The 27,590-nt window shown below is 41.2% G+C and overlaps 3 protein-coding genes across 4 annotated transcripts in view; 1 reads left to right on the forward strand and 2 right to left on the reverse strand.

Annotated features, from left to right (window-relative positions):
* Window positions 1-2,908: 2,908 nt before the first annotated feature.
* On the forward strand, window positions 2,909-8,457 carry LOC126560670 (scoloptoxin SSD14-like). The gene is made up of 4 exons (XM_050216626.1): window positions 2,909-2,970; window positions 6,608-7,345; window positions 7,427-7,852; window positions 7,920-8,457. Exons 1-4 carry the CDS (start codon window positions 2,909-2,911, stop codon window positions 8,455-8,457), a joined length of 1,764 nt encoding a protein of 587 aa, XP_050072583.1.
* A 4,587-nt stretch (window positions 8,458-13,044) lies between these two features.
* Window positions 13,045-27,590, reverse strand: part of LOC126563857 (roundabout homolog 2-like) — a 116,092-nt gene continuing 101,546 nt past the window's right edge. For both annotated transcript variants that reach the window (XM_050220635.1, XM_050220634.1), the window contains one exon: window positions 13,045-13,057. The gene's annotated coding sequence lies outside the window, so the exon portion shown is untranslated. The remainder of the gene's footprint in view (window positions 13,058-27,590) is intronic.
* Window positions 22,940-27,590, reverse strand: part of LOC126560671 (protein sax-3) — a 46,045-nt gene continuing 41,394 nt past the window's right edge. Inside the window, 5 exon segments of the mRNA XM_050216627.1 lie at window positions 22,940-24,323; window positions 25,843-26,020; window positions 26,824-26,984; window positions 27,119-27,359; window positions 27,474-27,569. Coding sequence (XP_050072584.1) covers window positions 22,940-24,323; window positions 25,843-26,020; window positions 26,824-26,984; window positions 27,119-27,359; window positions 27,474-27,569 — 2,060 coding nt within the window.

Raw genomic sequence — 27,590 nt, forward strand, 5'->3', positions numbered from 1 at the left:
TCCGAATACTCTTCTGCAGACTGGAGCCCCTTGCTACAGATTTCGACGGAAGCTACCAAGCAAATCGACAACCACCCAATTCTTAAATCTACGGCAGATCCTCCAAAAATGCCGGGAGCACCAATTCCGCTGTTTCAGCGACTCCAGGCCAAGTAACGCGCAGCGTCCAATGTAGTCTACTTGGACACTCCAGCCAAGCAGCACAAACCGTGTAAATTTACGCTGGATGGATTCCAGACTAGTCAACGAGCGTGCCGATATGGGCCACCACACTACGGATGAGTATTCCACCACAGACCGATCTAAGGAGCAGTACAGCATCTTAACGACAATCGGGTCTGTAAGATCGTGCGCAAGCTTCTTCAGAATGCCAACTAGTTGATTACCCTTAGCGACGATGTGCTCTAGCTGGTCATGGAAACTCAACTTATCGTCAAGGAGCACTCCTAGATCTTTGACGCAGCTTTTACGGACAAGTGCAGTGTCGTTGATGGTATACGTGCAGATCAAGGGATTACGCTTTCTGGCAAACGTAACCACAACGCACTTATCGACGCATATCTCCAAGCCATTTGTACAGCACCAGGCGTCATCTGCGTAAAGCAGGTGGCTGTCAGGAGGAAGCACACGTGTGACGTCGTTCAAGAATATCACGAAGAGAAGCGCACCAATGTTGCTCCCTTGTGGCACTTCTGAAGACCCGTTGATACGTCGAGAGGTTTAGTCCCCCATCTTCACACGATACGAACGGTCGGTGAGCTAGGACCGCGTCCAGTTCAGCATTTGTCCCGGAAGACCAAGAACCTGAAGCTTGGCGAGCAGCAACGAATGCGAAACACTGTCAAAAGCTGCCTTGATGTCTGTATAAATCGCATCGATTTGAAGGCCTGCATCGATGGTCTTGTGGCAGGTGCTGATAAACTCAACCAGATTGGTGGAAGTCGAACGTTTGGGGACAAACCCGTGCTGAGCGGTGCTATGGAACACCATGCAGCAGTACAGATTCCCTGGGAAGCTGGTACGGCTGCTAAAGGCCACTATGGACGGGGTGCAGTTTGCTGTTCAACATCGCTCTGGAGCGTGTCATGCAAAGCGCGGGCTTCGACATCCGGGGCACGATTTTTACCCGATCTCTCCAATTTCTTGGCTTCTCCGGATGACATCGACATTATCGGACGGACAACTACGGCAGTGTGCGAGGCGTATCGAACCGTATACGCTGATGTATACTCGATCGGCGTATCAAGGCGTATACCAGACTGAAACGCGAGGCCAATAGAACTGGATTGAACATCAATGCGACGAAGACAAAATACCTGCTTGCCGGAGGCTCTGACCGTGATAGAGCCCGACTCGCCGGAAGCAGAGTATCAGTTGATGGCGACGACCTCGAGGTGGTAGAGAAGTTCTGCTACCTTGGTACGATTGTAACTTCGGACAACAACGCAGGCAGCGAAATCCGAAAGCGCATTGTTCAGGGGAATCGTGCCTACTATGGACTCCACAAACTCCTTCGATCCAGAAGACTCCAACAACACTCTCCTCTAGGGGTACGAGTCTTGGACTATGCTGACAGAGGACTATCTTTGGGGGTGTGTGCGAGAAGGGCATGTGGCGAGGGAGAATGAACCACGAGCTAGCTGAGCTGTTTGGCGGTGCTGATATCCTGACGGTAGTCAAAGCCGGAAGGATACGTTGGCTGGGGCACGTGATGAGGATGAGTCGGACTCATGCCCCACCAAGAAGGTGCTGGTTAGCGATCCATCCCGGCACAAGGCGTAGAGGAGTAGAGCGAGCTCGTTGACTGGATCAAGTGGAGTCGGAGATCGGATGCAGCCGTGGATGGAGGACTGCAGCCCTAGATCGAGTTTCCTGGAAACTGATTGGAGACCTGGCCATGTCGACGAGACGTGCTCAATCCTGAGCAGGCCAAGAAGAAGAATAAAATGTCTTGTTCCTCACGAGTAGGTAATAAATTGATGTACCATTTTGCCTGTTAAAATATGCAAGTTTATATTGTATTTTTACGTATGAATTATTTAACAATTCATTACAATGTATGCTAATGTATCATTATCTCAGAGACAACATTTCTTGTCATGTTGCTGTGCGTCAGGAATGTAGGAAAACTTGAGCTTTCGATGCATTGCAAATGATTAAACTTTCAAGGAACATCAGGATAAAGCAGCTATATAATTGACAAAATATGCTGCATGGCACGAGTTTTGAGTGCAAACTTTTTGTGCCTAGTACCGCATAGCCGTACCCTCGATGTGATGTTCATAATCCATTATTGCCAACGCTTTTTGTAAAGACTTCCGCGAATTAAGTGTTGAGAAATAGGTATGAGTAAATGCAAAGTTTGTTGTCAAACAAAAATTAAAACAATGTGATAAGTTAGGGGCTCTACTTAGATCATTTTTTTTACATAATTTTATGGTTTGCTGTTGCAAAAGCAAGAGACCAAGTTCAGAAATATGTTTAGAAGGTTGAACAGAGTAAGACCGGCAAATAATTGTCACATAATTTCTTATATTTAATAGCTTACTAGACTTGTTGATACCGCGTATTTGAATAGTCTGTTCAAACTACGTCATGGGTGTAATATGAACACCGAAGCTGCAATGTGATGCTGCACTGGTGAGGCTGTTGCCTCTACTACTAGGCCGACCTTTCGTACGGGCCATTCCACTACACATCAGTTGCTCAGGCTTAAGGGGGTCATAACAACAAGAAAGCAACAAAGTCCACCGCTGTTGCCTTTCTAGATATTGAAACAGCTTTCGATAATGTTTGGCATGGGGGACTTATACATAAACTAGATGCGTTTAGACTTCTTATGTACTTAACCAAGATCATTAGTAGTTATTTGGATGACAGAACGTTCAGAGTAGCTTTGAGCTCTGAAATGTCTGACCCATTAACCATACCTGCAGGTGTACCACAAGGTAGCCTGCTGGGTCCGTTATTGTACGTACTGTACACAGCAGATATGCCGATTATGCCCTGTGATGGACAGATGTTTCTGTTTGCAGATGACACTGTCATTGCAGTAAAGGGCAGAAATATGGTTGAATTGAGGAGTAGGGCTCTGCGCTGCCTGGAAATGTTCCTCAAATATGCTTCAAATTGGAAGATTAAAATAAATACTGCCAAAACGCAAGCAATGTTGCTCCCCTATCGATTTAAAGCTAAACTTATAAACCCTTCTCCAAGGACTAGATTGAAGGTGGAAGGTGTTTTTGCTCTTTCGAGAACATGTACAGAGCATTTTGAACAAAGGTCACATCCTTGTCAAGAGCCTGTATCCTTTGATCAATAGCAAGTCCAAACTTTCACTCCAAAATAAGCTGGCTTTGTTTAAACAAATTGTTACACCAATGGTTACTTATGCTGTGTCCGTGTGGGGGACTTGTGCACAAACACACAAAAGAAGAGTTCAGGTGATGCTCAATAAGGTACTGCGCATGATGTTGGACGAAAGTAGGTACACTAGGTGCGCCTATTTGTACCAAAAAGGTGGTGTTCAATGTTTTAATGATCTGATAAAAACTGTCAATGATAAATTAAAACAAAAATGTTGAGATTCTCCATACGAATACGTGTATTAGGAGATATTATTGAAGATAGCTTGTAGTTAGTTCTTAGGTAGTTAGTTTAATTTTAGCATAGTGAGTAAAAAAAAATCTCAAGTTCAAATCACACCTAACACATTCAGTGCTTAACTTAACTAAGTTGCCAAACAAAATCTTTTAAAATCTGTAAATGCTACGAATTTAGGTTAGAAAAGCAAAACTGTTGCGTATGACCAAACTGTAACGTTAAACAATGAAATTGTAAACCATTATCATGAATACATATATATACACACTAGGCCGGCCTTAAAAGGCCTTAACATAGTAAAACTGTTTTATGTAAATGGTTTGTTCTGTAGTATTTTATTTAGGAACGGTAAATTGTTCAGCTGGCCGGTCCGGTGGTATATTCGACAGCGGCCTCGGTCTTCAAACGGCAGGACCGGGGTTCAAATCCCATCCAGACCGTCCCCCCGTAGTGAGGACTGATTCTCCAACTACGTAGTATTATCGGCAGTCTAGTAAGTAGAATCTAGTCTAGTAGAGTCTAGAAAAAATTGTGCAGCGTATGCGTGACAAAATAGTTTAATAATAATGTTTGAGAAATCTCACGAATGTTCGTCTTACAGGCACGTTCTTTCGGTGTGCTTGAAAATGAGTGTTTCGCGTTCGATTGTTCGTTTGATACTCGTCCTGTTCATTTGTAATTACATGTAATCCTTCCTAGTCCAGTTCATTCTGTGTCTGTGTTCAACTGTCGTCCTATCGCGTTTATCCTACATAGATCAATTCTAGATCCTAAGTGAACTAGCGCGGTTTTCTGACAGTACATTTCAAATATTTCCGTTAATTCCCAACATAATATGTGAATGTAGCTCGTTCTTTCTGTGATATTGAATTAAACCCTTATTCGTATGTAGAATCATGTTGGTCATTTAAGAAGCGTAAAGAAGCGATTGACTTTTCCGAATGATCGTTTATGCCTCCGTAGCTTTTTCACTTTTACTGTTAAGCTAAAATTATTTCAGAGTAAAAATATTGTGACGAGAATGTAGTCCTTCTCAAACCTGTGTTGGGGTAATCAGTCTCACGATCATCATCATCATATAAACAAGAATACGTGAGTGTAAATGTAAGTGTAAATTGTAACGTGCATTTGTAATGAGACGGTCAGTTTAGTTCAGTCCATCGAAAAGCATAGAATCTACAAATCGAAGTGAATTTTGCAGTAAGCTTGTGTTTGAACAACCGGATGCTTTTACCGTTTAGTATGGCAAACATTGTACAACACCACCCGCTTTGGTGACTACCAAAACTAGAAGAGCATGGGCAACGTTGTTGCACTGTCTCAGTATCGAACTTAGTGGTACGTTTTGTGTCGACTTTACTATCCAGTTTGCAGACATTTCCGATTTTTTAACATGACACAATTGCAAGCTTAATTTGAAGCTTACGAATTCAAAAAGCAAATCATGCATTGATTGGAGAAACTGCTTGCATTACCAAAAGTCATTATGAAGGATCATAAAAAAAAACACACAACATCCGTTTTGAGTCCGCAGTTGAACATCTTCTTCCCTACATATTCATAGTGGTACTTCATTTACAAATCAGAGAATACCGATACAAGCATACACACCTCGGAAGATAGTAGTAGTTGCTGCGGGCTAATGGTGATGCAATAACCTTCAAAAACCTACCACAACAAACTGGCTTTTGCTAGCTGATCGGCTGATCGTTTAACGAAACAGCAGTTCACAATTTGAAACCCCACTTTCGCACTTTTTCTGGGGGCCTGTCCTCTGTATGAATTTATGTGGAAAGGGTTGTCTTGGACATGTTGCAGGCCTTGATGCTGCCGACTCGCAGTGGCATTTAGTACCATATACCCACAAGGAGAAGCGGGTCAACACGACATCGAATTGTGGCACCTTCGACAATCGATGCACGGGTGCTGTTCAGCCAGTCCTGTGTATAGTGGGTTCAAGAGAGGATAACCAAGTAATGTAAATGCGTGGTGAAAGTGGATGTGTTGTAAAGCAAGTGAACCATCAATCTTGACGAACTTTCAATATTGACAAATAAACTGAAAGTGTGAATTCCGGTGTGCATTTCTTACATAAAGCTTTATCATTTGGTGAAGTTATTTTAAGTGTATAAGTTTAATTGCATAAAATGTTACTTATTGAAAGGTATAATGAATGTCATTCGTTTTAAGTAATCTCGCTAAAGTGTTAATAGTTGGGTAACGGTTTAAATCTGTTTCTTTCATTTGTCTACGAGTCTAACACATAATTTATATATGTACAGACGCAAAACTTTGTGATGAAATGTGGATTATGAATTATAGCATTTGTTCCTTTGTATTTTTTAAATGGCTGTTTCAGTGTATAGCACCCACAGCGCGAGGCTTGTAACACAATTACAGAGCCACTGAACTCTACGTAATACATGTTGAAGATAAAAAAACATTTCATTGTATGAAATCAATTTTTTTTTTACTGTTGACGAGAATCCAAATTCGGAGAATTATTATTAGGTTTGCTTAGTTTCATTCTGTTCATTCCGTCAATTGTATCAGGTGAACAGCGATTCAGCGTGTTTGTGCTGAAAGCGCGGACGGACCGACACAATTTCGTCTTTAGTATTGGGTATAAAACATACACGGAACGATATCTGCTCTTCAGTATCGAGTTGTGCTTGACGTGGTGTAGAGTTTAGTGATAGAGCAGAAATGCAAATTTTGAAGGAAAGCAAACACGTGAGGCTGTGAGTTTAATCTCTGTTTTTGCTTATTTTTTTTGCCAATTTCAAGTTATTAAAGCAGATGCTCTTACAATTGGTATACGGATTGAAACGATGCTCGTGATAAAAAAAAGATAGCCGTGATGAAATCAGTTCTCAAAATTTAAATTCCAATTAGTGGTGAATAATGTGATAGTTTTTTTGTGGCTTCAGTGTTGCCACTATTATCAAACAGCATGGGTGTCATATTTTTTTAACATCGCACGTTATTGATATTATATTTGTAGCTGGCGTGATTTAGTAATAATCATGTGTCTGGTATGGCACACGGCCCGAGCGCAGTCAACAAACAATGCTCGTGCTGCGGTAACCTCGAACGCGGCCGAATGTGCCGAAATTGGAATGAGTATGCTAGATCAAGGTGGTTCCGCAGCCGATGCGGCTATCGCCACGCTGTTCTGTGAAGGTGTTTCGGTTCCGCAGAGTATGGGTATCGGTGGCGGCTTTGTGTTGACCATCTACAACAAGGCATCGGGCATCGTGGAGTCCTTGGACGCGAGGGAGGTCGCACCGGCGGCCGCTACCAAAAATATGTATGTCGGAAACGGTAAGGCCGCCGTTGAGGGTGGCCTATCGATTGCGGTACCTGCCGAACTCAAGGGCTACTGGGAGCTGCACCAGAAGTATGGCAAACTTCCGTGGAAAACGCTCGTGCAACCAACGATCGATGTATGCACCAGCGGTTCCCTCGTTACGGGCTATTTGGAGAAAATTCTGTCTTCAAAGAAGTCACTCATATTAACGTACCCTGCATTGGCAGAGATATTCATCAACCCCGTAACTAATGATACCTGGAAGGTGGGCGATCGTATAAAGCGACCGGAATTAGCAGAATCCTTGAGGGTGATTGCCGTGGAAGGTGCAGACGCTTTGTACAGTAAAAACGGTACACTTTTACCAAAGTTGATGGAAGATTTAGAGAATGTTGGTAGCATCCTGACGGCGGATGACTTCTACAATTACAGGTAAAGTTATAGCGAAGTACTGTGTCCTTGTGTATGGATAATGGAAGAAACGATCTTTAACGCGTGCTTGATGTTTTGCAGACCAGAATGGGTGAAACCTGCCCGAGCCAAACTACGCCGTAAATTCAATGTACATTCCATGCCACTCCCAGGCAGTGGACCGATTCTTAACTACATGCTGTCGATTCTGGACGGATACAAGGATTTGTCAATAAATGATCCACTAACGTGGCATCGAATCGTTGAAAGCTTTAAGCATGGCTACGGGTTACGCACGAAGGTGGGAGACCCACGTTTTGTCACCTCAGTCAATACGGTATTGCAAAAAATGACAAATAAAAACTATGTTGCGTACGTTCGTGACATGATTGTGAGCAACACGACGTTCGATAGTTATGACTATTACGGGGCAGATTTTGCCGGCTTGCAAGATCAAGGAACAGCTCACGTCTCGGTGCTGGCAGCGAACGGTGACGCAGTATCCGTAACAAGTACGATTAATTATCTGTATGTAGTATGGGTGAAAATTTATTGCTGGACTTGTGGACTGATCATTACGCTTTAATGTTTGCAGGTTTGGTTCGCTAATCGTTTCTCCTTCGACTGGCATCATCCTGAATGATGAAATGGACGATTTTTCCACGCCAGGTGTTGTGAACGCTTACGGTCTATCGCCTTCTCCGGCTAACTTTATCGTACCACAGAAAAGACCGCTTTCTTCAATGTCTCCGACGATCATAACTGATCAGCTGGGTAACGTGCGGATGGTTGTAGGAGGCGCGGGAGGTTCCAGGATTACAACTGCCACGACGTTGCTTATTCTTCGGCATTTGTTTTTCAAACAAAGTCTTTGCGATGCCATCAACGCACCCCGAATCCATCACCAGTTAGCACCCATGCAGGTCGAATACGAGACGGGCTTCGATGCAAATGTGTTGGCCGAGCTTGCTGCCCGTGGTCATAAGATTCAAGAGTCGAAAGCAGACTTTGGTTTTGCGGCATTAACGGCAATTACTAAAGAGGAAAATGTAATTTCTGCAGCATTCGACAGGCGGCGGGCTGGTAGTGTGACAGTGAGACCGCACAAAGCAGGGTTAGGTAATTGTTATTAATAATGATCTGTCATGATATGTTGACACAATAAAATAAATAAATAAAGTCTCTTACGAATTGAAAAGTATAAAGATTGTATGATATTTAAATTTGCTATTATTATAGCATTGTCCCAAACACACAATCCATTGCATAAAAACGATTACTTAACAAGCACTAATTACACAAACTATTTAGCATGCGCTAGAACACTTGCTCCCCTCATTAAAATCTCGGTCAAATTAATTTGCACTCATATTTTATTTCATTAATCTCCCCAGCCAACCCACGCCGAATGGGATAAACAGAATTGCTGCCTGATTCTCACCAAGATTTGGCAGCACGGAGCGATGGGGTGGGCGAGAAGAACAGAATTTTAAGCACAAATGCCGTTGCGCTTACCATTCTGTTGGACGTATTCAACCAAAAGGTTTTGATGTAATTTGTTTTATGACAACACATGCGACATGCAATTCATCAAACTCAACTAGATCATAAATTTTAAAAGCCCGATCTCTTTGCTCATTGCGCCATTGAAATGGTGGAGAATAAAAGAGAAATGGTTACCATAGGCACATTTCCCCGTACCTTGCTGACTGATTACAAAGTATGACAGGTTTTGGGGGGGACTACGAAAGGGAAAGCACCACAATGGTTGCTATGGTAGGTTTGATACGACAGGTCCGATTCGGTCTTGCCATGTTGAAACGTGCCCGTGAATCATGATCGCAGCTGTCACGTTAGAAGATGGGGCTTCTGGCGGGAGTTTTGTTTTTTTTTTTTTTATTTTGGTACATTTTCGCAAAGTGCATCCCATACCCAAGTGCAATGGTATGCAGCATTTTAATTCAAGTGGGGTAAGTAATGAAATTAATTTAAGCAATAAATTTGGTCGACTTTGAAAAACAAAACCAGTGATGTGATGTTTGGTATTGGAGTGCACCGAATAATGAATAATGTGGCGTGACGCCGTCGCTTCCGAGCTGGTGCAAAATACATCACCACATTGGGGGCGTATAGCTTCATTTCGTTTCCATTTCGTCTTGAAACACTTGTGTGCAATGATATACAAACATTATGAGGGTGGAAAGTCATTTAAGGCCTGATTGTGGAACCCAAACGTCTTCTCAAATGTCATATAATTTTCACTTGGGTATTATGGCTTTCCGTTTGGCTAAATCAGACGCTTAAAAGTCGATGACAGATGTTTGTCAAACGGAAAGTAAAAAATTTGCATTGACTGAGCCAAACGGAAACGCGCGTTAGACCAAAAGTTTTCCGTCAATCAAGTGCAACGGAAAGTATAGTTTGTATTCATAAAAACTCGGTAAAAGCGTAAATCGATAGAAAAGTGTATATATTTTACGTGGATATGTTATGACAATAATTTTGAAGTCGTTTTAGAGATTTTATTTGGTGGTTTGCTGGAATTATTCTGAACCAAGAACCACGAGAGTCCATTAAAGATAGGTATAATTCGATTGAAATCATCTGTGAATGTATGAACTGAGCAACCTGTGCCTGTATGAATGTATGCAAAAAGTCGACGAAACATTCGTCGACTCTAACGGGAGACCATAATTCAAATTGGCTTTCCGTTTGGTTAGAGTCTTTCCGTCGGAAAGTTTTCCGTTTGGCTTTAACAATCAGGCCTTTAGTCTGCTGAATCAAGTTTATTTCAAACATTTTATTGTTGTAAAGCTACACGTTCTGTTAAGTGTAAAGAAAGATGGTTTAATCCAGGAAAGATTTCATAAGTATTTGCTGCCGTAACTTTTATCAACTTAAAATACAAAACGTTTTTTAAAAACTAACACAACCATCACCCCTCGTTTTAGCTCAAACGTCCTGTTTTCTGCCACCTTATTCGGTAATACCTTTTCGTTTAATCAAGGTAATGAGTTGTTTCACACCTTAACACCAACATCCGGATAGGGAGGGTGGAACACAAGAGTGCGCAGAATATAAAATTTCACGCGTAAATTCTCCCTTTTTTAATCTTCTTTGTTACTCATATTTATGGCACACTAAATTCATGCCGCACTGGAAACGGTATCATCCGCAAGGTTTATCTTTCGATGGCCAGAAAACAAGCAGCGAATTCACAGCGGGGAACGAATTAGGGTCCCCGGTAGCATTCAAGCCACCGGAAGTGTAACGATCTAATCCCATCGATGGTGTGGATACTTTCCTAGCAGAATATTTTAAAGGGAAAACCACTCGCACACGTAAACAGATGGAACTGTTTACACTTCGTTCATTGCTGCAAATGTCTGCCCTGTCGGTAATAGCTGCTGAACTGTAGTGTGCTTTTGTGTTGAGAAATTGTTTACACACGTTTGCTGTTAAATGCATCAGCTGTCGACTGTGATGTACAAGTGCGTATGAAGAAGGATTTCGGTTGAAAATTAACGAAATTTAAAAAAAAACCTCCTAATTACCAGTTACCACACCCTTCTAGCGCATCATTAGTTTTGAAATGTCAAAAAATTGTATATTGTAGCATTTTATCCTAAAAGCGCTGTCAAGCATTTGCTAAAGTTTAAGAATTTACGACGCTAAACACCTGCCTGCCCGGGCATGTGCAAACACACTCTGAAAATATTCAACAATACACAGGCTTTAAAAGGTTTTTTGGTTATTGTGCCGGTGCTGTTAGTGTTTTGCTGTTGCTATTGTCTTGTCGCTTACCGTGTCACTTTCATGCTGGGGCATATTTCCATGCGCCAGCACCCAAACGGCGAGATTCTGCACATTTTCCTGGTCTGATGTTGGCGTGTTTTAGCTTTAATAAAATATTTACGAAAAAATATTCGTGATACTTCAGATTCCGTGTGTCCTCCACTGGTTCACCGTGACAGGCGCCGTTGCTGTTGTGCACGGGGGGATGAAACAGGTTGACACTTGCGACAGTGCACCAACCATCGCCGAAGTGGCAGCTATTCGTTGTCCTCTGATGCTTTTTTTTTTCTTCTTCTGCTGTCTCAGAGCTTATCATGCCGTGGCGGTGCGTTTGGGATTTTTTTGTGTGATTTCAAACTGATAGCAGCAGCAGCAGCAGTAGCTCAAAGGCATTTTTGTAGAGTCTTGAAGGTTGTAGTTATTGTGCGTCTGTTGGCATGTTGTGGCATTATTTCTTTTTTTTTTTTTGCTCTACTCCCAACCACTTTAGCCCGAGGCTGTATGTTGTTTTCGTTACGTTATGAGTTTCATCCCTGCGAGATGTTGATGTACAAGCAACAAGAACACATGAGGTGCGTGTTATTATAGGGATTATTATCAAACACATGTGACTCCCACTACCACAGGCTTGTGGTAGTGGTTCTGTCGTCTACAAACACAGAAACCGAACCGTTTTCCGATCTTTTAGCTCCTTGTGGGAAATATTGACGTAAACATTTCTATGGAAAAGTGAGTCTTTTGTGTTCTGTTGTTTTCAGTATTTATCTGTTAGTAAAATTAAAACAAATGTTACGCGTGCTTGCTTGAAGATGAAAGGATAAATAAATATATTTTTAATGGAGAAGGCCGATGCTTTTAGTTGAAAAAAAAAATATTGAAAGAATAACACCTCGGTCAGATTGGTGCTTTAAAACCGATTTTTCTTTATTCAGGAAAACAACATAGCGTATCATTGGCCACGTGCGATAAACACAATTGCACAATGTGATGTATGACTTGGTTCGGCTTTTCTAACGTTCGTAACGATTTTTGTTGTGCCCCATCGTGCGGTACTGACGCGGTAAACGCGTCAACGGAGCCGGACGCGAAAGACGCAAAAACCCACCAAGCATAATTCAATATAGCACGAGTGGAAAGCTGTTACACTCCACAATTTATCATACAAACCCTGTCCATGAGTATATCCGTCTAGCATGGGGAAAATATTATCGTCTTGATGATTCCGTGCGCTTCGCTTACCGCGCACAATTTTCGAACCGTGCGCTAAAGGTAAGGCGAAGGTGTAGTGCCTGGTGGGAGGGCGCGAGGTTGCAGGAAGGTTGGAGAGTGGTTTTGTGCGAAGTTAGTCGTCTTTTTAGACATTCCACGCCTTCCTTCGCTAGGGCCTGGGCCAGGTTTCTTTAATGCCCCTGCAATTGATGTGTCTCGCTGCGTGATGTCCTTTTGGAGGCGTAAAATGGGGATCAAGAAAACACAACGGCTGGGGTTCGGCTTTGGTAAGCATAAGCAAAAACCTTATCTGCCCCGCATATACGCATGGTAAATCTCATATGAACATGAATATGCGATACCGATGTTTGATACAGATTGAGGCAAAGGAGCGCTAAAGTTTATGACACGGTCGACGAAGTGACTAGTGGCGATGGTTCAAGTTTTTCCACCACACATCCACCACAGGGATGGCGGCGATGGTGACGATAATGATAATGGTGCAGGGCGTGATGAATACAGATGACTATGGTATTCGCGGCATCGTCTAAATGCGTTGCTTTTGGCGAAAACTCCTGACATCGCTAGTCCTTTCAGCACAATTCGTAAGTTCTTCAGCGTTGTTACAGAGAGGCAGCAGAAAAGAAAACGAAAAAAAAAAAGAAAAACGATCGAGAGCCTGTTTTGAGTACAGCATCATCTTCTGTGGTAGGATTTCTGGCGCTTTTTCTCCTCTTCCAATAAACCGTAGCAATGGATTTTCGGATCTGTTCAGCTTCCTCACTTCAGCGTAAGATTATGAATGGCAAATGTGTGTTTGCGGATGGGCTTCAAACGTCGAAGAGAAACTCTGATCTGCGCCTCCCCACCTGCTTGACACACTTCCACTCCCCTTTGCTCATCAGGTTATGCTCATGCAAAGAAAACGATTTATCGTGAGGGGCGCAACAATTGTTAATAGGAAAAATATGGCGAGGAATACTTTCCAAGATGATGATAAATGATGATTAGATGTTTGCTGGAACGTGGTGTGAAATAATTGTTGAGTGTTAGAAGATGATAGGAATGTATAAAAGATGCTTACAATGTGCACACACGCACAGCAAAACATAACTTTTGCGAACGTTTGCATAAGCATATTTCGTTGAAATTACTGCGAGTGGCAGTCGACTGAGCGTTAGCATGTGAAACAAAAATAGTCATAAGGAATGTTTCCAATCGTATTTCTCTAAAGTTTATGCTTTCGGCATGATTTTTCCATGATTTTTTTATGCCTTGGATTAGCTGGCTAAACAATAAATTTCATAGTGTTAGTCTATTCATCGGATACGATATCTTGGGTGATACGTCTTGGCCTCGAATATCCGAGCTAACAGAGTACGATTCGCTAAAATTGGCACATTCGCTCTCGGTCGAAATTCGTCGAAAAATATGCCGTATGTTCTGGTCACTGGGGTGTTAGAATTTTCTTGATAAATTTTGCGATCGACGGACATGCTTTATTGATTACTTTGCGAAGCCTTCCAAAGCGCGACAGTTATCCACTACCAGTCAAACAACTAAGTCGAAACCGTACCGATGCTTGATGACGAGTGTTGGCAATTTCAAGAAGAATAAAGTTTGAAATATTTTTTGGCAAAACATGGGGAAAAAGCGCTGTGTGTGCATCTGTAACGTACCAGTGTCTGTGGTGAAGGATTACAACCTGCGTCGTCATTATCAAACCAAACACGAGGAGAAATATGGTCAGTTGAAGGGACAAGAACGAACCGAACGGTTTTCCACGCTACACAATAAAATTTCTTCTCAAAAAGTGCTGCTTACCAAATTATCTACTGAAAACGAATCTGTGACTAACGCCAGCTACAAAGTTGCGTATATCTTGGCTAAAAGGGGTAAACCGTTTACAGATGGTGAACTAGTGAAGGAGTGTATGTTGGAAGTAGCACAAGAACTGTGTCCAGATATGCTTACAAGATTCTCAAATTTGTCTTTAAGTGCCAATACCAGTGCACGTCGTGTGGAAGATATCGGTGAAAACATTGTAGATCAACAGAAAAAAGTGCAAAAAACTTTCGATATTTTTCCATTGCTATGGACGAATCGTTGGACATTTCATCAACCTCGCAGCTTCTTGTGTTCATCAGAGAAGTGGATGAAAACCTGTATGTATGCAAAGCATGTTTGGTACTGTTACCCGAGGAAGATATTTTCAAAAAGCTGCTCAAAACTTTAGCGTTGTGCGATAAATATTTAGATATTAGCTGTGTACTTCATCCCGTAGTTAAAATAGTGAATTTCATTCGATCACACGGTCTGAATCATAGACAGTTTAGAAGCTTGTTGAAAGACAATGAATCAGATTATCCAGACATGCCTTATTACATAGCAGTACGATAGTTAAGTTGTGGAAAACTTTTAACAAGAATGCTTGAAATAAGAAAATATGTTACCGAGTTTTTAGAAACAAAGGGCAAACCAGAATAACCGTTGCTACATGATGAAAACTGGCTATGGAAATTGGCATTTGCAGCAGACATAACAACTCACTTGAATTTACTGAATCTTAAACTTCAAGGACAGGACAATCTTATTTCCGACTTGTACACTCATATTAAGGCATTCAGAATAAAACTCAGGTTATGTTTAGAACAGCTACAAATAACAAACTTAACACTTTTTCCAGACGACGGCATGATATATTTTGAAAGCAGAGACGCCGACGAAATACAACTGGCTTTACAAACCACTCTAGACAATCTGTCCGAGTGGTCAGAAAACCTTGGTATCAAGTTCTCTGCTATGAAAACTGAGAACTTCTCCTTTTAGCGACACGGGAAAAAAACAGGGAGAAAAGGCTATATGACCCGAAAATTGATGTCTTTCTTTATGGTGAAAAGATATCGACTACCGACAATGTTCGATACCTTGGTGTATAGTTCAATTACAGACTAAACTGGAGAACACACTTTACCCATCTGGTGCAAAAATGCATTTAAAGAATCAACGTTCTAAGGACAGTCACAGGATTCTGGTGAGGCGCACATCCATCAGACGTCCTAAAACTGTATAAGACAACGGTACTATCCGTATTGGAATATGGAAGCATATGCTTCCATTGGGCATCCAACACGTTGATACTCAAGCTTGAAAGGCTGCAGTACTGCTGTCTTAGACTCGCACTAGGGAGCATGAAATCCACACACAACATGTCCCTAGAAGTGATGACCGGAGTGATGCCGCTCAAACTGCGCTTTGAAATGCTTTCGCCTCGCCTTCTAGTCCGTTGTTCAGTATAAAATCCCTTGATAATAGAAAATTTTGAAGCACTTCTAGAGACAGGTTCTAAGAGCAAAATCTTAAAGATCTACGAAGATTTTGTTGCCCTACAAGTGCGTGCTAGCGCTCCACAGGCATTAAATTGTGCTGCCCTTCCTGAGAACTACAGTTCCATTTTAATAACAGATTCCTCATTGCACGAGGAAATTAAGACCATACCTAATGATCTTCTCCCGAGGGTAGTTCCGGGTATTTTCATGAATAAGTATGGTCATTTAGACCGAATAAGTCAGTACTACACTGATGGATCATCCTCTGAGGAGGCCACTGGCTTCGGTGTTTTTAGCGAGTCCACCGAAGCATTTTTCGAAGCGAAGCATGTAGTGTTTACACCGTAGAGTTAGCCGCAATATTTTACGCACTATCGATGATAGCAGCGACACCTTCAGACCTGTACTTTATCTTTACTGATAGCCTTAGTGATATTGAAGCTCTGAGATCTCCGAAGGCTGTTAAGAGTCAGGATTTCCTTACCTTAAAAATCATTGAACTGCTTGGCTCAATGTTCGATAAGTCGTTTAGGATCTCGCTAATTTGGGTCCCTTTTTCATTTTGGAATTCTCGGCAATGAGAAGGCCAAAACAGCCGTCCAAGAAGGCGCTTTTACGACCGACCTATCTCGGCCCAGGAGTTCCTTCGTTTCCCACAGCAACTTTTCCTGTCTCGTTGGTAGAGCATGTGGGAGGCGGATGAACTCGGGCGTTTCTTTTACTCAATCTCTCCGCAAGTGTCCTTGGGGCCTTGGTTCAAAGGGCTATCTGTAGACCGAGCATTCATACGAATGATGTCTCGACTGAGGTCGAATCATTTTGCGTTGAATGCTCAACTACGGCGTATATCTCTTGCTCAGACAAAAGTGTGTATGAGCCATCGGCAGACGACTGAAAACAGAAATTAGAGAAGTTTTGGCTACCAGTGACCTCCCCTACATGAAGATCATTCACCGATTCGCCAAAGACAACGGTCTTGTCCTATGATTCCACATCCCTAGTATCCTTTCAATCCTTATTCGTATTCCACCATTCCTTTTTTGTTAAATGTTGTGTTGTCTATGTCTTAAGTGTATTTTTTTGTAGTGCCACGGGAGATCCGATGACTGGGTAACAGCACTCGAGGGCGATTCAAACACTGCCGTAAAAGGGAGGCAGGCGCTATTTACAGTGCAGTGTTCTCTACTCCAGTCCAGCTTTGACACATTGAGTTTGACAGCGTTGGCGTCGGGTTCGGGCTGGTTGGCGGGTTCAGTCTCGTGAGTAGTGAAGTCGCTTTCGCTGCTGCGGGATAGAGATTGCCGGTCATCCTTAGATTGGACGCAGACTAGATTGAGCTTGGAATGTCATTGCTGGAGTGCACTGGAGAACACGGTACGCACACAAATAAATGTTCGTGCTGTCTTAACAATGTTTATGTGATATAACCAACCACAATCATTACAATAGCGAAATATTACATTAGCGATAGTAAAAAATTCAAGCGAAGGATAACCTAAAAGATAAATTCAAAGAAGGACTAATTGATTTATACGAATTTTTGCTGAAAAAAGATTTTCCAAACATGAAGAATTTTGCATGTAAGTAAATTTCACTGTTCGGAACAACATATTTGTGCGAACTAACACTTTCTCGAATGAAATACGTAAAGCATAATTTGAGATCCAACTTAACGGACAAACACATGGAATCTATACTGACGATAGGAACGTGAAATTTGAAACCCGAATTATCCGCAATTACAGCATCCAAGAAACAATGTCATCATTCGCATTAGTTTCATAAGATTGTTAAAGAAAAGTAAAATCTGAATTCAACTAAAACGTATAAGAAATTAATTTAATGTGAAATACAGTGGCAAAGTTAACTACAGAACTACAAAGACAAGAATAAAGAACAAATATTGTGAGTATAATTTTGCATTGAACCTATTTTATAAAATTATTTCAATTCAGCTATTTCATTCTTTAAAAAAAAAGTTTCTTTATCTAAAAAGTTTGGAAAAGTTTGGTGTAGAAAATCTGTTTTTCTGTTGTTTGTTTAAAAGTAGTTATTGAAAACAAAAATATGCAGGTTGACATTCCATTTGCACCACTAGTTTAATTTGTTTTTTTTTTTATTATTAAAGTACTGTTAGGTTTCCCACACTGACACAGTAATGTACAAACTAATCGGCTAAAGAGCCAAACCGAATCCATTTGTAATATGTTATAAAAGCAAAAAAAAGATAAACCGTTTAGACACATGTTGTTCGGCTGCACGGGATGCGTCGTCATTTCTTTTCCAGCTCTTCTGTGCCTCCACGAAGCTCAATAAAAAGCATTCGGATGTAAAATAAAGCAAAACTTTTCTGTCTTCCGCAATAAAATACCCCGTGCTGCCATAAACCGTTTCGGGACATATTTTTATGAGCCGTTTTACCCAGCGCGGCGCGTATAAAACCGATTCGGTGTGGATTTACTTACGAGCCTTTTATCGCATTCAGTGGTACGCGCGGATTTTCCACACCTTCCTGATCCTGATGGATTTCTCCCCCTCCCCTCCTCTCTTTCTCCCTCTCCCTCCCTCCTTCTTTCCTGCAAAGTCCCAAGGCACCACTTTTGCTGCTTCAATGCCCGGCAATGTAAAAAGGATTGAGCGGCAAATAAATCCAAACCCCCTTGTGTTACCCCGTTCGTGCTGGGTGGAGATCGTATCCTGGTCGTTAGAGGTGTGTTCTCGTGTTTACGTATAAGCGTAAGCGCCTAGTGTTAGCACACCGCTGATGCATAACTTGTGTGAGGAAACTCGGTGACACACCTGTGAACGGCACACTCAGCCATAAACATTGTTCTAACCGGTTGGTGGACGGTTGACGGTGTCTTACGTGTGGCACGGGAATTGTTGTACCAATTTAAGCCCCTTGTCTTTTTAAATCGTTTTAAATAAGCACATGATTTGTTTGTAAGTTTCTCGGTTTAGTAAAACTACTTGCCTTTAAGTTTGCACCGTTTATTATAAAGTGAAGCGCAAGCTTTAGATGTGTACAAAAGGTGTTTTGTGATGTATATAACACAATGAACTGCAACCCTTCACAATTTTCACAATCATTCGTCACTCAAGCACATTCGAGCACTGCTTTTAGGATAGTGGAACGTACTTAAACCGGGTTCTTAAATTCATTCGTCTTATTCTAATGGTTTTAGCAGACAGTGAACGCTTAACGAGCCCGTTCCGTTTATCCTTGGTTCTATTACCTATAGAATCGCTCTAGCCGTAAAACGAGTTGGCATTAAATGTGGTATTCCAACTTAAATGAAGCAATGAATACCGTGGAATAGGGAGAAGGGTTTCGAAAGACACGATTCGTCTAAAGCCCTCCAAAAACAGAGGGTGTCCTTTATTTGATCCATTCCCGTTTTCAAGTGGGATTCCGTAATTGTTCCAAAATTAGTAGCATAAAACTCAGTTATTACTCTGTTGGCCGTTCGGTTGGGAATGAAATTGCGTTTTGGGGCAGTGCGAAAATGTATATACATACACTTGGAAAAGTCTGGAGCAAAAGTTTATCTACATTTAATACTATCTTTAAACGGGGAATCTATTTGTCCTGTCCATTGCCAATCGTTAAGCATCCATGTTGTCTGTTGAAGAAAAAAAGGAACGTTCTAATGTCGATAGCAAACTGAAAGAGAACAGTTTTAGTTGCCTTAAATTCTTTGAAGGGTATACTTCGAGATAAGCTGGTCATTCGAAGATTACTTGAAGCAGAATACTAGAGAAAGCTTGACAGTGTCGGTGTCACGGCGTAAAGTTCGTTCGGTCGAAAATTGGTTGGATTTATCTGGGAGCAAAAGTTCTTCGATTTATTTTCCAATGACAGTTACAAAGGAAGTTTATTTCCTTCTGTCCACCATTGCGCTCCTAGTTGCACACACACACGTATATATATCGACAACACACGGTATGTAGCAGTTATTTTTCATTCTATTCACTACAATATCAAGCTGTTCACTACAACCATTTCTCCGCTTGGACAGTCCCCAGGGCAGAAAATGATCAGTACAAAAACAAAAAAACCGAAACAAAAAATGGTACAGGTTTCCCCATATAGTTTTTCTTTCCTTATTAGATCGAAACCAAACTGTGGGATTTGTGAAGGTCCCTTAAGCGTGTCTCCCTTTTTATGGTCCAGTAGGCCAGTGCACGTCGGCAAATTCCCCAATATGTTCTCAGCTGGTTTTGTTTTTTTTTCTGGACAAGATTCTTGGTGTCTGTCACAAACGAATGCTAAGAATTTCAATTATTACACAGTCAATTGGATACGATAAGAACCGCTTCCAGCATTAGTATCAAGTTTCGCTCGATTGTGCAAACGTTTCAAAACAAAACACGATTGCCATCGAGGAGGACAGTTAAGGAAGGGACGTAGGAAATTCATAAAAATAGCTACAACTCGGTACAGTCTATGGTCATTTGGCAGTCGTGGATCGTCGATAGATGATGTCAAGCGTGCGAAAGGACAGAAGGCAGAAGATGAAGAACGTAAAGCCCTATAAATGGATTTTTATTTATGATTTATTTGCTAGTGATACGTCTAAACGGCACTAGATTGGATTACCATCGTCATCAACCTTCAACTGACCATATGAGAAGACGTAGTTTGTTATGTTTTTGTACTTTTACGTTGTATTAATTTTGTTTTTGGTAAAGTTTTTTTTACTCTTTTTTCAATCAAGTTTGTTCTATCAAGAAATGAAAGCAAAGATTTTGAAACCTACCAAGAAAAAACAAACTTAAAAATAAACTTCAAACATATTTTATGGAAATGTTTTGCATTTGTTGAATATCTGTAATCTGTAAAGGCGGTCTGGTGATAGAGTCAATAGCCTCGTTGGTCTTCACACGGCATGTCCGAAGTACCAATCCCATCCGAACCGTTACCTGCGTAGAGAAAACTGACCGTTCAAACAACGTTTTAATACACTTACTGTCTATCAGGTGTAATAAGCTATATTTGAAACATTAAACATTATTAGGAACAATTTAAACATCCTCAAACGAGTCATACATCCAAATGACGGCCCAGAAAATGTAATTAAGATTTCACTAAGACCGGCAAAAGCAACCGGATGAAAATATTCTGCTGATGAAAGCGAAGAAATGTACTGAGAAAGGACACAGATGGCATTCAAACCTACCCTGCATTGAAGCGGTACCATTACTTCCAAATTTGGGGTGGAAAAAGCTGACTGAATTATAAAAAAAATAAACCATCGGTTGGAGAGGAGTGTTGATTTCTCGCTTTTAGTATTTCATGTCTGTGCTTAATTTCGGAAAGTTTAATCTAGCGCAAGCAACGCAAGGGGTGCAAAGGCGGAAACACATCTGTGTTAATCTTCATGGATATGATTTTTTAATGGCAACAACGCATTGAAGTATGTGTTTTGAAAAATGCTACAAATGGAGCGTTATGACTGTACATAGTACTCTTCTGGATTGAATCACATAAAAAATAACTACAAAAATCAAACTTGAATAATTTTTCGGAGTATTTACGTTACGTTCCACACATTTATTCCTTCACGGACAATGCTACACAGTTAATGCAAGTTTATCAGCACTAGTAGTTCTAGTCTAATAAATTGTGAAAAAATCAAAAAGACGCTTCAACTGGGACGCTATCATCATTGAGACATTCTTGAGACAACTTCGAGAGGGCAGTAAGTTTTGCGTTTGGAAACCAGGGAAGCGATAATCGTTCGAGACGCACTACTGTACCAACTAAATTTGAAGAATTTTATTCGAAATGAATACCACGGCCTGTTCGAACATTTGGTACACAAATGATTTGACTGTGTAAATATAATTTAAGTTTTCAAAACACGAAAAGGTACCAATAAAATGTAATAATAAATCAAAAAGTCATCACAGCAACGAAAAAGAAAGGTAGTATTTATGACGAAGGAGTATTGTCTTTTCGTTCAAAATATCATCATTTTTATTTCATGTTTCTCTCTTCACTTCTCATATCATCATCATCATCACCTCTCACGAAATGTGAGTTCTTTTGCAACGGCGTTGATCTATTTATTCCTTTCTTTTCCTTTCCTTATGTCTAGATTTCTTTCCTAACTCAAAGAAAAATCACTAGTGGAAGTAGTTGGCCTACAATTACCTGATAATAATAGCAATAGGTTTCAATGGCAGGATATTTTATTTGTGTATTTCATTTCCTACGTTCCTTTTTGTCAATTATGTATGTTACTCAGTCAAATGATTTTTGTTCGCTCGCATAATTTTGATAGCTACTCACTAATAATGGAAAGGATCGGCGAAAATAAAGGTTTTTTTTCTATCGATATTAATTTCATCGCTTGCAGTTTGCTACGAAGCAAAGCACGGCTTGATATGAAAAATAAAAGTTAGGTTAGGGAACTCATAACCAACTAGTTCTTTGGTAAGGTGAAGATATATTATAATTGTATTAATATTGGGGCAATCACTATCATAATACTTCAACAATTCATTAAAACGATTAAGCCATGTTTAAAGTTTTACTATTTGCAAGCCTTTTCAGAGCAAGAGCTATATATACAATCGCTAAACAAGGTAGTGTAAGTGAACCCGTGAAATGATTTGTTCATCGATCTGCAAACCTAAAAAAAATGTTGAAGCATCGCCCACGATAGGTTCCTTTTCGATATGTTTCATTTGAGTGTGCCTCTCTACCTTTTGGCGCCCTATTGCTCCCCGTGGATTGTACGCAAGCTAGCAAGGAAAATAGTTCGTTTGGTGAAGTCATGTTTTTTTCTTCCAAAAATCCTTCATTGTTATCATCACGTCGTGCTATATACGATACTTCGGTGCACTCTTTAAATGTGCCTTCATTGTTGTTTAACCTACTTCAGGTGGCAGAACAGTACTGCTGATGCGATTCTGATCAAAATAAAATCGTCCCTTGATTAGAACATACAAAAGCCTTGGTCAGGTTATACATAGTATATCGATATATTTGCATTATTTACATGCGGCAGAAGTCATCAAATCATATCAGTGTACCATATTTAGAAATAAACTAGTTTTTACCACAGAATCGAATTGAAAAATGGCACATTCGTGTTTTACATCATCAAATGAATGACATTCTTTCTGCAATAACTTACTAATAATTACCGAAAAACAAGAATAGCAATAGAACATGATGCATGTATGGAATTATGGTTATGATGATAAAAAAGGCAAAACCCCGAAAACTTATTATGATGTGCAATTATACCTAAAGCAACATAATGAATCAAATTTATACATCGTCCGTTTTCATACTACCCATCAAATAGTTTGGTTTTGGCTGCAACGGATGATGCGTGTTGCCCGTGAAACCAGTAGACGCTTCCTGGCCATTAGTGATTGTGTTGGCTCCATTGTTGCACTCCTGTATTGGATGATTATCTAAATTATTTGTTTGCATGCCGTGCTTCGTTGGTGAAACGCGAGATGGCGATCGGGATGATTCTTTTCCGACATAGAACGACGGAACGGACGTTGGGTGGTGAGGACCCAGAGGGAAGTGATGAACTACTGAAGGCGCTTGTTGAGATGCTGCGGGCTGTGGAGGTGGAGGCGGCGGAGGCGGTGGACCTGGTGTCGTCAAAGGCTGCTGTTGCTGATGCAGATGGCCGCTGTGCGGAAGTAGATGATGATGCTGCTGCTGCTGCTGCTGCTGCTGCTGTTGATATGGCGAATTATTAATCATGTTGATGCTGGTTGCCGACGACGTCGTCACTGAGCTCGGCACGGACGACCAGGTACCGTCGTACTTCGACTTGACGAACAGCGGCTGTTCAACCGATCGACCATTATCGCCAAAATTGAGTTTATTATCCTTATTGTAGCCTATTTTGTTGTACTTGGTCGTTCGTTTAATCGTGCCAAAAAGCGGTGTATGCGGCACACTGCTGCTACCGCCCGGTTCGCAACCACCTCCTGGACCACTCCCAGACAAACCGTTCATCGCATCCATCGTCAGCGTTGACGAGGCTGCCATCGGTTGGCCTGCCGGAAGTAAGCTACAGTGGCTGCCACTATTGAGATTACTTACCGTTGAGCCACCGTACAATGATGATCCCATGCCACCCATGCCACCGGTACTGTAGCTTGCCGTAGGGCCCGTCGACGAGCATTGATTCAAATTGTTCAACATGTCGGCCATCCGATTTTCGATGATGTTCATTTTCTGGCTTTTCATGCTACCACCGCTGCCTCCACCACCACCACCACCAGCGATTGGCCGTCCGTTTGCGTCTCGCTCCCGTTTATCATGCACTCCGATTTGTTGCTGGTGCGGTTGCGACTGTATCTGAGCATGGATCTGCTGCGGTGGTCCGCGGAGACCGTACTGTGCTTGAAGTTGCTGCTGGTGGCGCTGCTGATGTTGTTGATTTATGAAATTATTGTAGTGACATCCACCGGGAGCTGCTGCGGCGGCTGTAGCAAGAGTAGGCGCTGAGTAGACATTTTTGCCATCGAATTGATTTTGGGCGAACCGTTGCACCGAGCGGCCAACCAGCGTGGTCGAAGCGTAGGCACCGTAGTTGTCATAGCATGGGTCCGATTGTCCCAGATCGTTTTTGAATGATGAACAACCGGCCACTTCCGCGTAGTCAGGCATATTCAGCGGGGACAGTCTGCGTGTACAGTTGCAATTAATTATACAGAAAAAAAAAAAACCGGGCGAGAAAGAAACATCCACAGCAAACAGACAAGCAAAAAGGGAATCAATACGAGTGTATGCTGTTGGTATATATGCATCATAAATTTATATTAATTTGGACACTTAATGCGTAAAACATAAAGAGAGAAGAAATGATAAATTTGTGTACACAGTTCGATAGTTTTTGCAGATGGGATGGCAGCTGGGACCAAATGTATTATGTGCCTATTTATGTGTAATACAACGATTGAGCTATTGGTTTTATTTAACCTTATCTGCCACACAATTCCATACTTGTGGTATTGTTTCCTGTGTTCCGCTCTAGTTGTTGTCAATCAGTTACTTTTTTTAATAAAGTCATATCATCAAGTGTGTCTGAATAGTTCTTGATCATTATAACGTTCCCCACGCAACAGCTTATACGCTCTATGAATTGAAAATAATGTTAATGATTCGATAAATCATCAAATGCGTAAGGAATCACATATCCCTACAAACAAACAAAAAATCTTCACTAATCGAACGTTACCGCAACGGAGAATGGTACGAACAACTGTTTAAGTGCTAAACAAATACGTGATGGGAGAAGTTTTTCACTTTATTCAGCACCACTAAACTTGACGACATGAGTAAGGATTTCCCACAAAGCATTTATTTGAAGATGCTCATTCGCAAGTTTGCACTCTTCATGCATACACCTTCAACCAGGCGTTCGTCGTGCTCAGGAGGCCCGAGCCGAAAGATACTCGGCACAATGTTTCAGTTTTCGAAGGGATAGGCATACATTTAACGTTGTCGCGGCTGCTCAAGAACGTAATAGTGGTAAACAACTGACACTATCGTTTGTGGGAAAAGTTTTACCGAATACTACAAGCATTCGCAGTCTTGAGTGAGAAACGAAAACCGCCAAAAATTTACGAACTCCATTACCGGCTCAAACCTTTGAAGTGATCCCCATTATCCCAGACCCAGTTGTTAGTTGGGCGGCGAGAATCGGTTAGCAAGGAGTGCTGGGTATCCTTAAATGACGCTGAAGTTTTATTTGTTTGCTTTTGCCCTCATAGTTTCTGGCGCCTCCCGCGCACACACACACACACACACACATGCAGATAGGGGCAAGGGAAAGGGGTTAAAGTGTTGAAGATGTGTCGTTCTTTGTGTGCTTTTAAGCCCTGTTGATTGTTTGGCAAACTATTTCAAAAGCTCTCGTGGGTAGTATCGCTAGACCAAACTGTCATCAACCTCTTTGCGGCGCACGCTGTTTGTTTAAAATGTACACAATTAGGCATAATTAAGAAGGTTCTTTTGGAAAGGTCTCGCACATCCTCATACAACACTGCTGGTTGTGGTTCTAGCGAGCTTAAGTATAGCCATCTACATCAATTCAGTAGATAGTTGATTCCATATGGTCGCTTGTCTTATTTATGTTCTGGCATTGCATTACAATACGAAATCAAAATTGTCAAATTACTTGCTGAATACAGCATCCTTACCGTTCATAGTCTGGTAGTGGTAGCGTTGGTGCTGCCGAAACCTGAGCATAATCGGTGATGACTTCCTTAGTAATATCAGTCGCTTGTCGCCATACGCCACCTCCCGGATCGATCCACACGCCATTTGGATTCAATGGTAGTGTAGGAAACTTTCGAACAGTTCCGATTGCGTGATTACCTGCAAATGTGTAAATGTGTTAACAACTTACTCTTTTACCATACTGCAATTTAACCACGAGCTTCGCTGATAAGATGTCAAGCAACGATTTATGGTGTCCTGCTGTACTATTATACTTTTGCTCAGGATGGTCTTACTGATGAGAAATTTTATTGCTTTCCTAGTATGATTTTGAATGGACACAGACGATTGCAAACTCAAACACATGCTACAACTTGTACGGTTGGCGTACGTAAAGTGATTTGCGCTCAGAAACGCGATATGGCATGATACGATAAATTGCTTCGTGACCATGCACATTTTTCATGCACACTTCCATCATGTCAGAATTTTAGTTTTCCAGTTTTTGAATGAATGAATCTTCGTATGTCACACGCAACGTATAACGACACCGTTGCTCATTGAATTGTTTGTTGTGTGACACGTGGCAACCCAAGTTTGCCAAAAATGAATGTGTAGAAAGTGTGTAAGTGAAGTAAAAATATGAATGGCAAAGTATTTTCAAAAAAACCCCCTCATGATTTGTTCAAATATTGTTCAAATTGAAAGTCTCGTGCTGATGGACAAAAAAGTCATAAATCAGGGAAAAATAACATCTTGCTATATTTATTACTATGTTTATGCTACAGTCAATAATTCCTTCGATCTGTTTTAGTGTTGAACTGGTCAGGCTTTTAACACTTAATTATGTATAACCATTTAAATTGCATTTCCGATATGTAATCATCGGACATGACGTCGTTCACAACGCTTGGTTAGAACGGTTTTATGAGGGGTTTTTTTTTTAATTCTTTGTGACTCACCATGCATATTGTTCAACGAGCTATGCTTCATAAATTGTATCCTGCGGAAAATGATGATGGCACCGAACAGGAAGACGATAATGGCAATGATGGAACCAAGCAGTATAATGAACCACGTTTGCGTCAGTATATCGTGAGAGTAGTCGTGGTTTATTGGATATCTGTGAAAGAGGAAAGAAAAAGAAATGTTTTTGCACATTTATTGCATTTATATACGTTTATTGTGACATTTAAAACAAAGTACGTCCGAAAATGCACTAACAGTAATGATGTTTATTGTTAGCAATGCTCTTACCTAGTGTACCCATGATCCAGTCGTCTTGTGTGTGGATCTAATCTTAGTATTGAAGGAATACTATACGGACCGATGCCGACTTTAGTCGATGCAGCAATGCTGACCGAATAAGTGACACCCGCAGATAAATTTGCCAGCAGTAACTTCGGTGCTTCTCCATCGACCGTCATGTTTGTGAGAACTTTCGATATGTTGTGAACATCATAGCCTCGGATGATGATGTGATAATGTTTCAATTGTCCTAATGAACGCAGAGCAAGTTAGCGGAACAAAGAAAGCGAGAGAAAGACATAAATAAAATAATGAGTCGATCATAATATACCAAAATATGTTGGTAAATATTATAGCAAAATACCATTTATACTGTTATTGCTTGGGGGATCCCACTTGAGGTACACAGCAGAGGTGTTCAAGAGAACTGCTTCTAGATTTATTGGTGGCGCTATCGGAACTGCAAGGAAGTAAAAAAAAA

This window comes from Anopheles maculipalpis, chromosome 3RL (assembly GCF_943734695.1).
Source record: "Anopheles maculipalpis chromosome 3RL, idAnoMacuDA_375_x, whole genome shotgun sequence".
In the NCBI taxonomy this organism is placed as follows: Eukaryota; Metazoa; Arthropoda; class Insecta; order Diptera; family Culicidae; genus Anopheles; species Anopheles maculipalpis.

Coding starts and splice junctions, on each gene's coding strand:
- LOC126560670 (XM_050216626.1), top strand. CDS start 2,909: ATGTCTGACCCATTAACCATACCTGCAGGTGTACCACAAGGTAGCCTG. Junction 2,971..6,607: donor AGCCTGCTGGGTCCGTTATT/GTACGTACTGTA, acceptor TTATATTTGTAG/CTGGCGTGATTTAGTAATAA. Junction 7,853..7,919: donor ACAAGTACGATTAATTATCT/GTATGTAGTATG, acceptor TAATGTTTGCAG/GTTTGGTTCGCTAATCGTTT.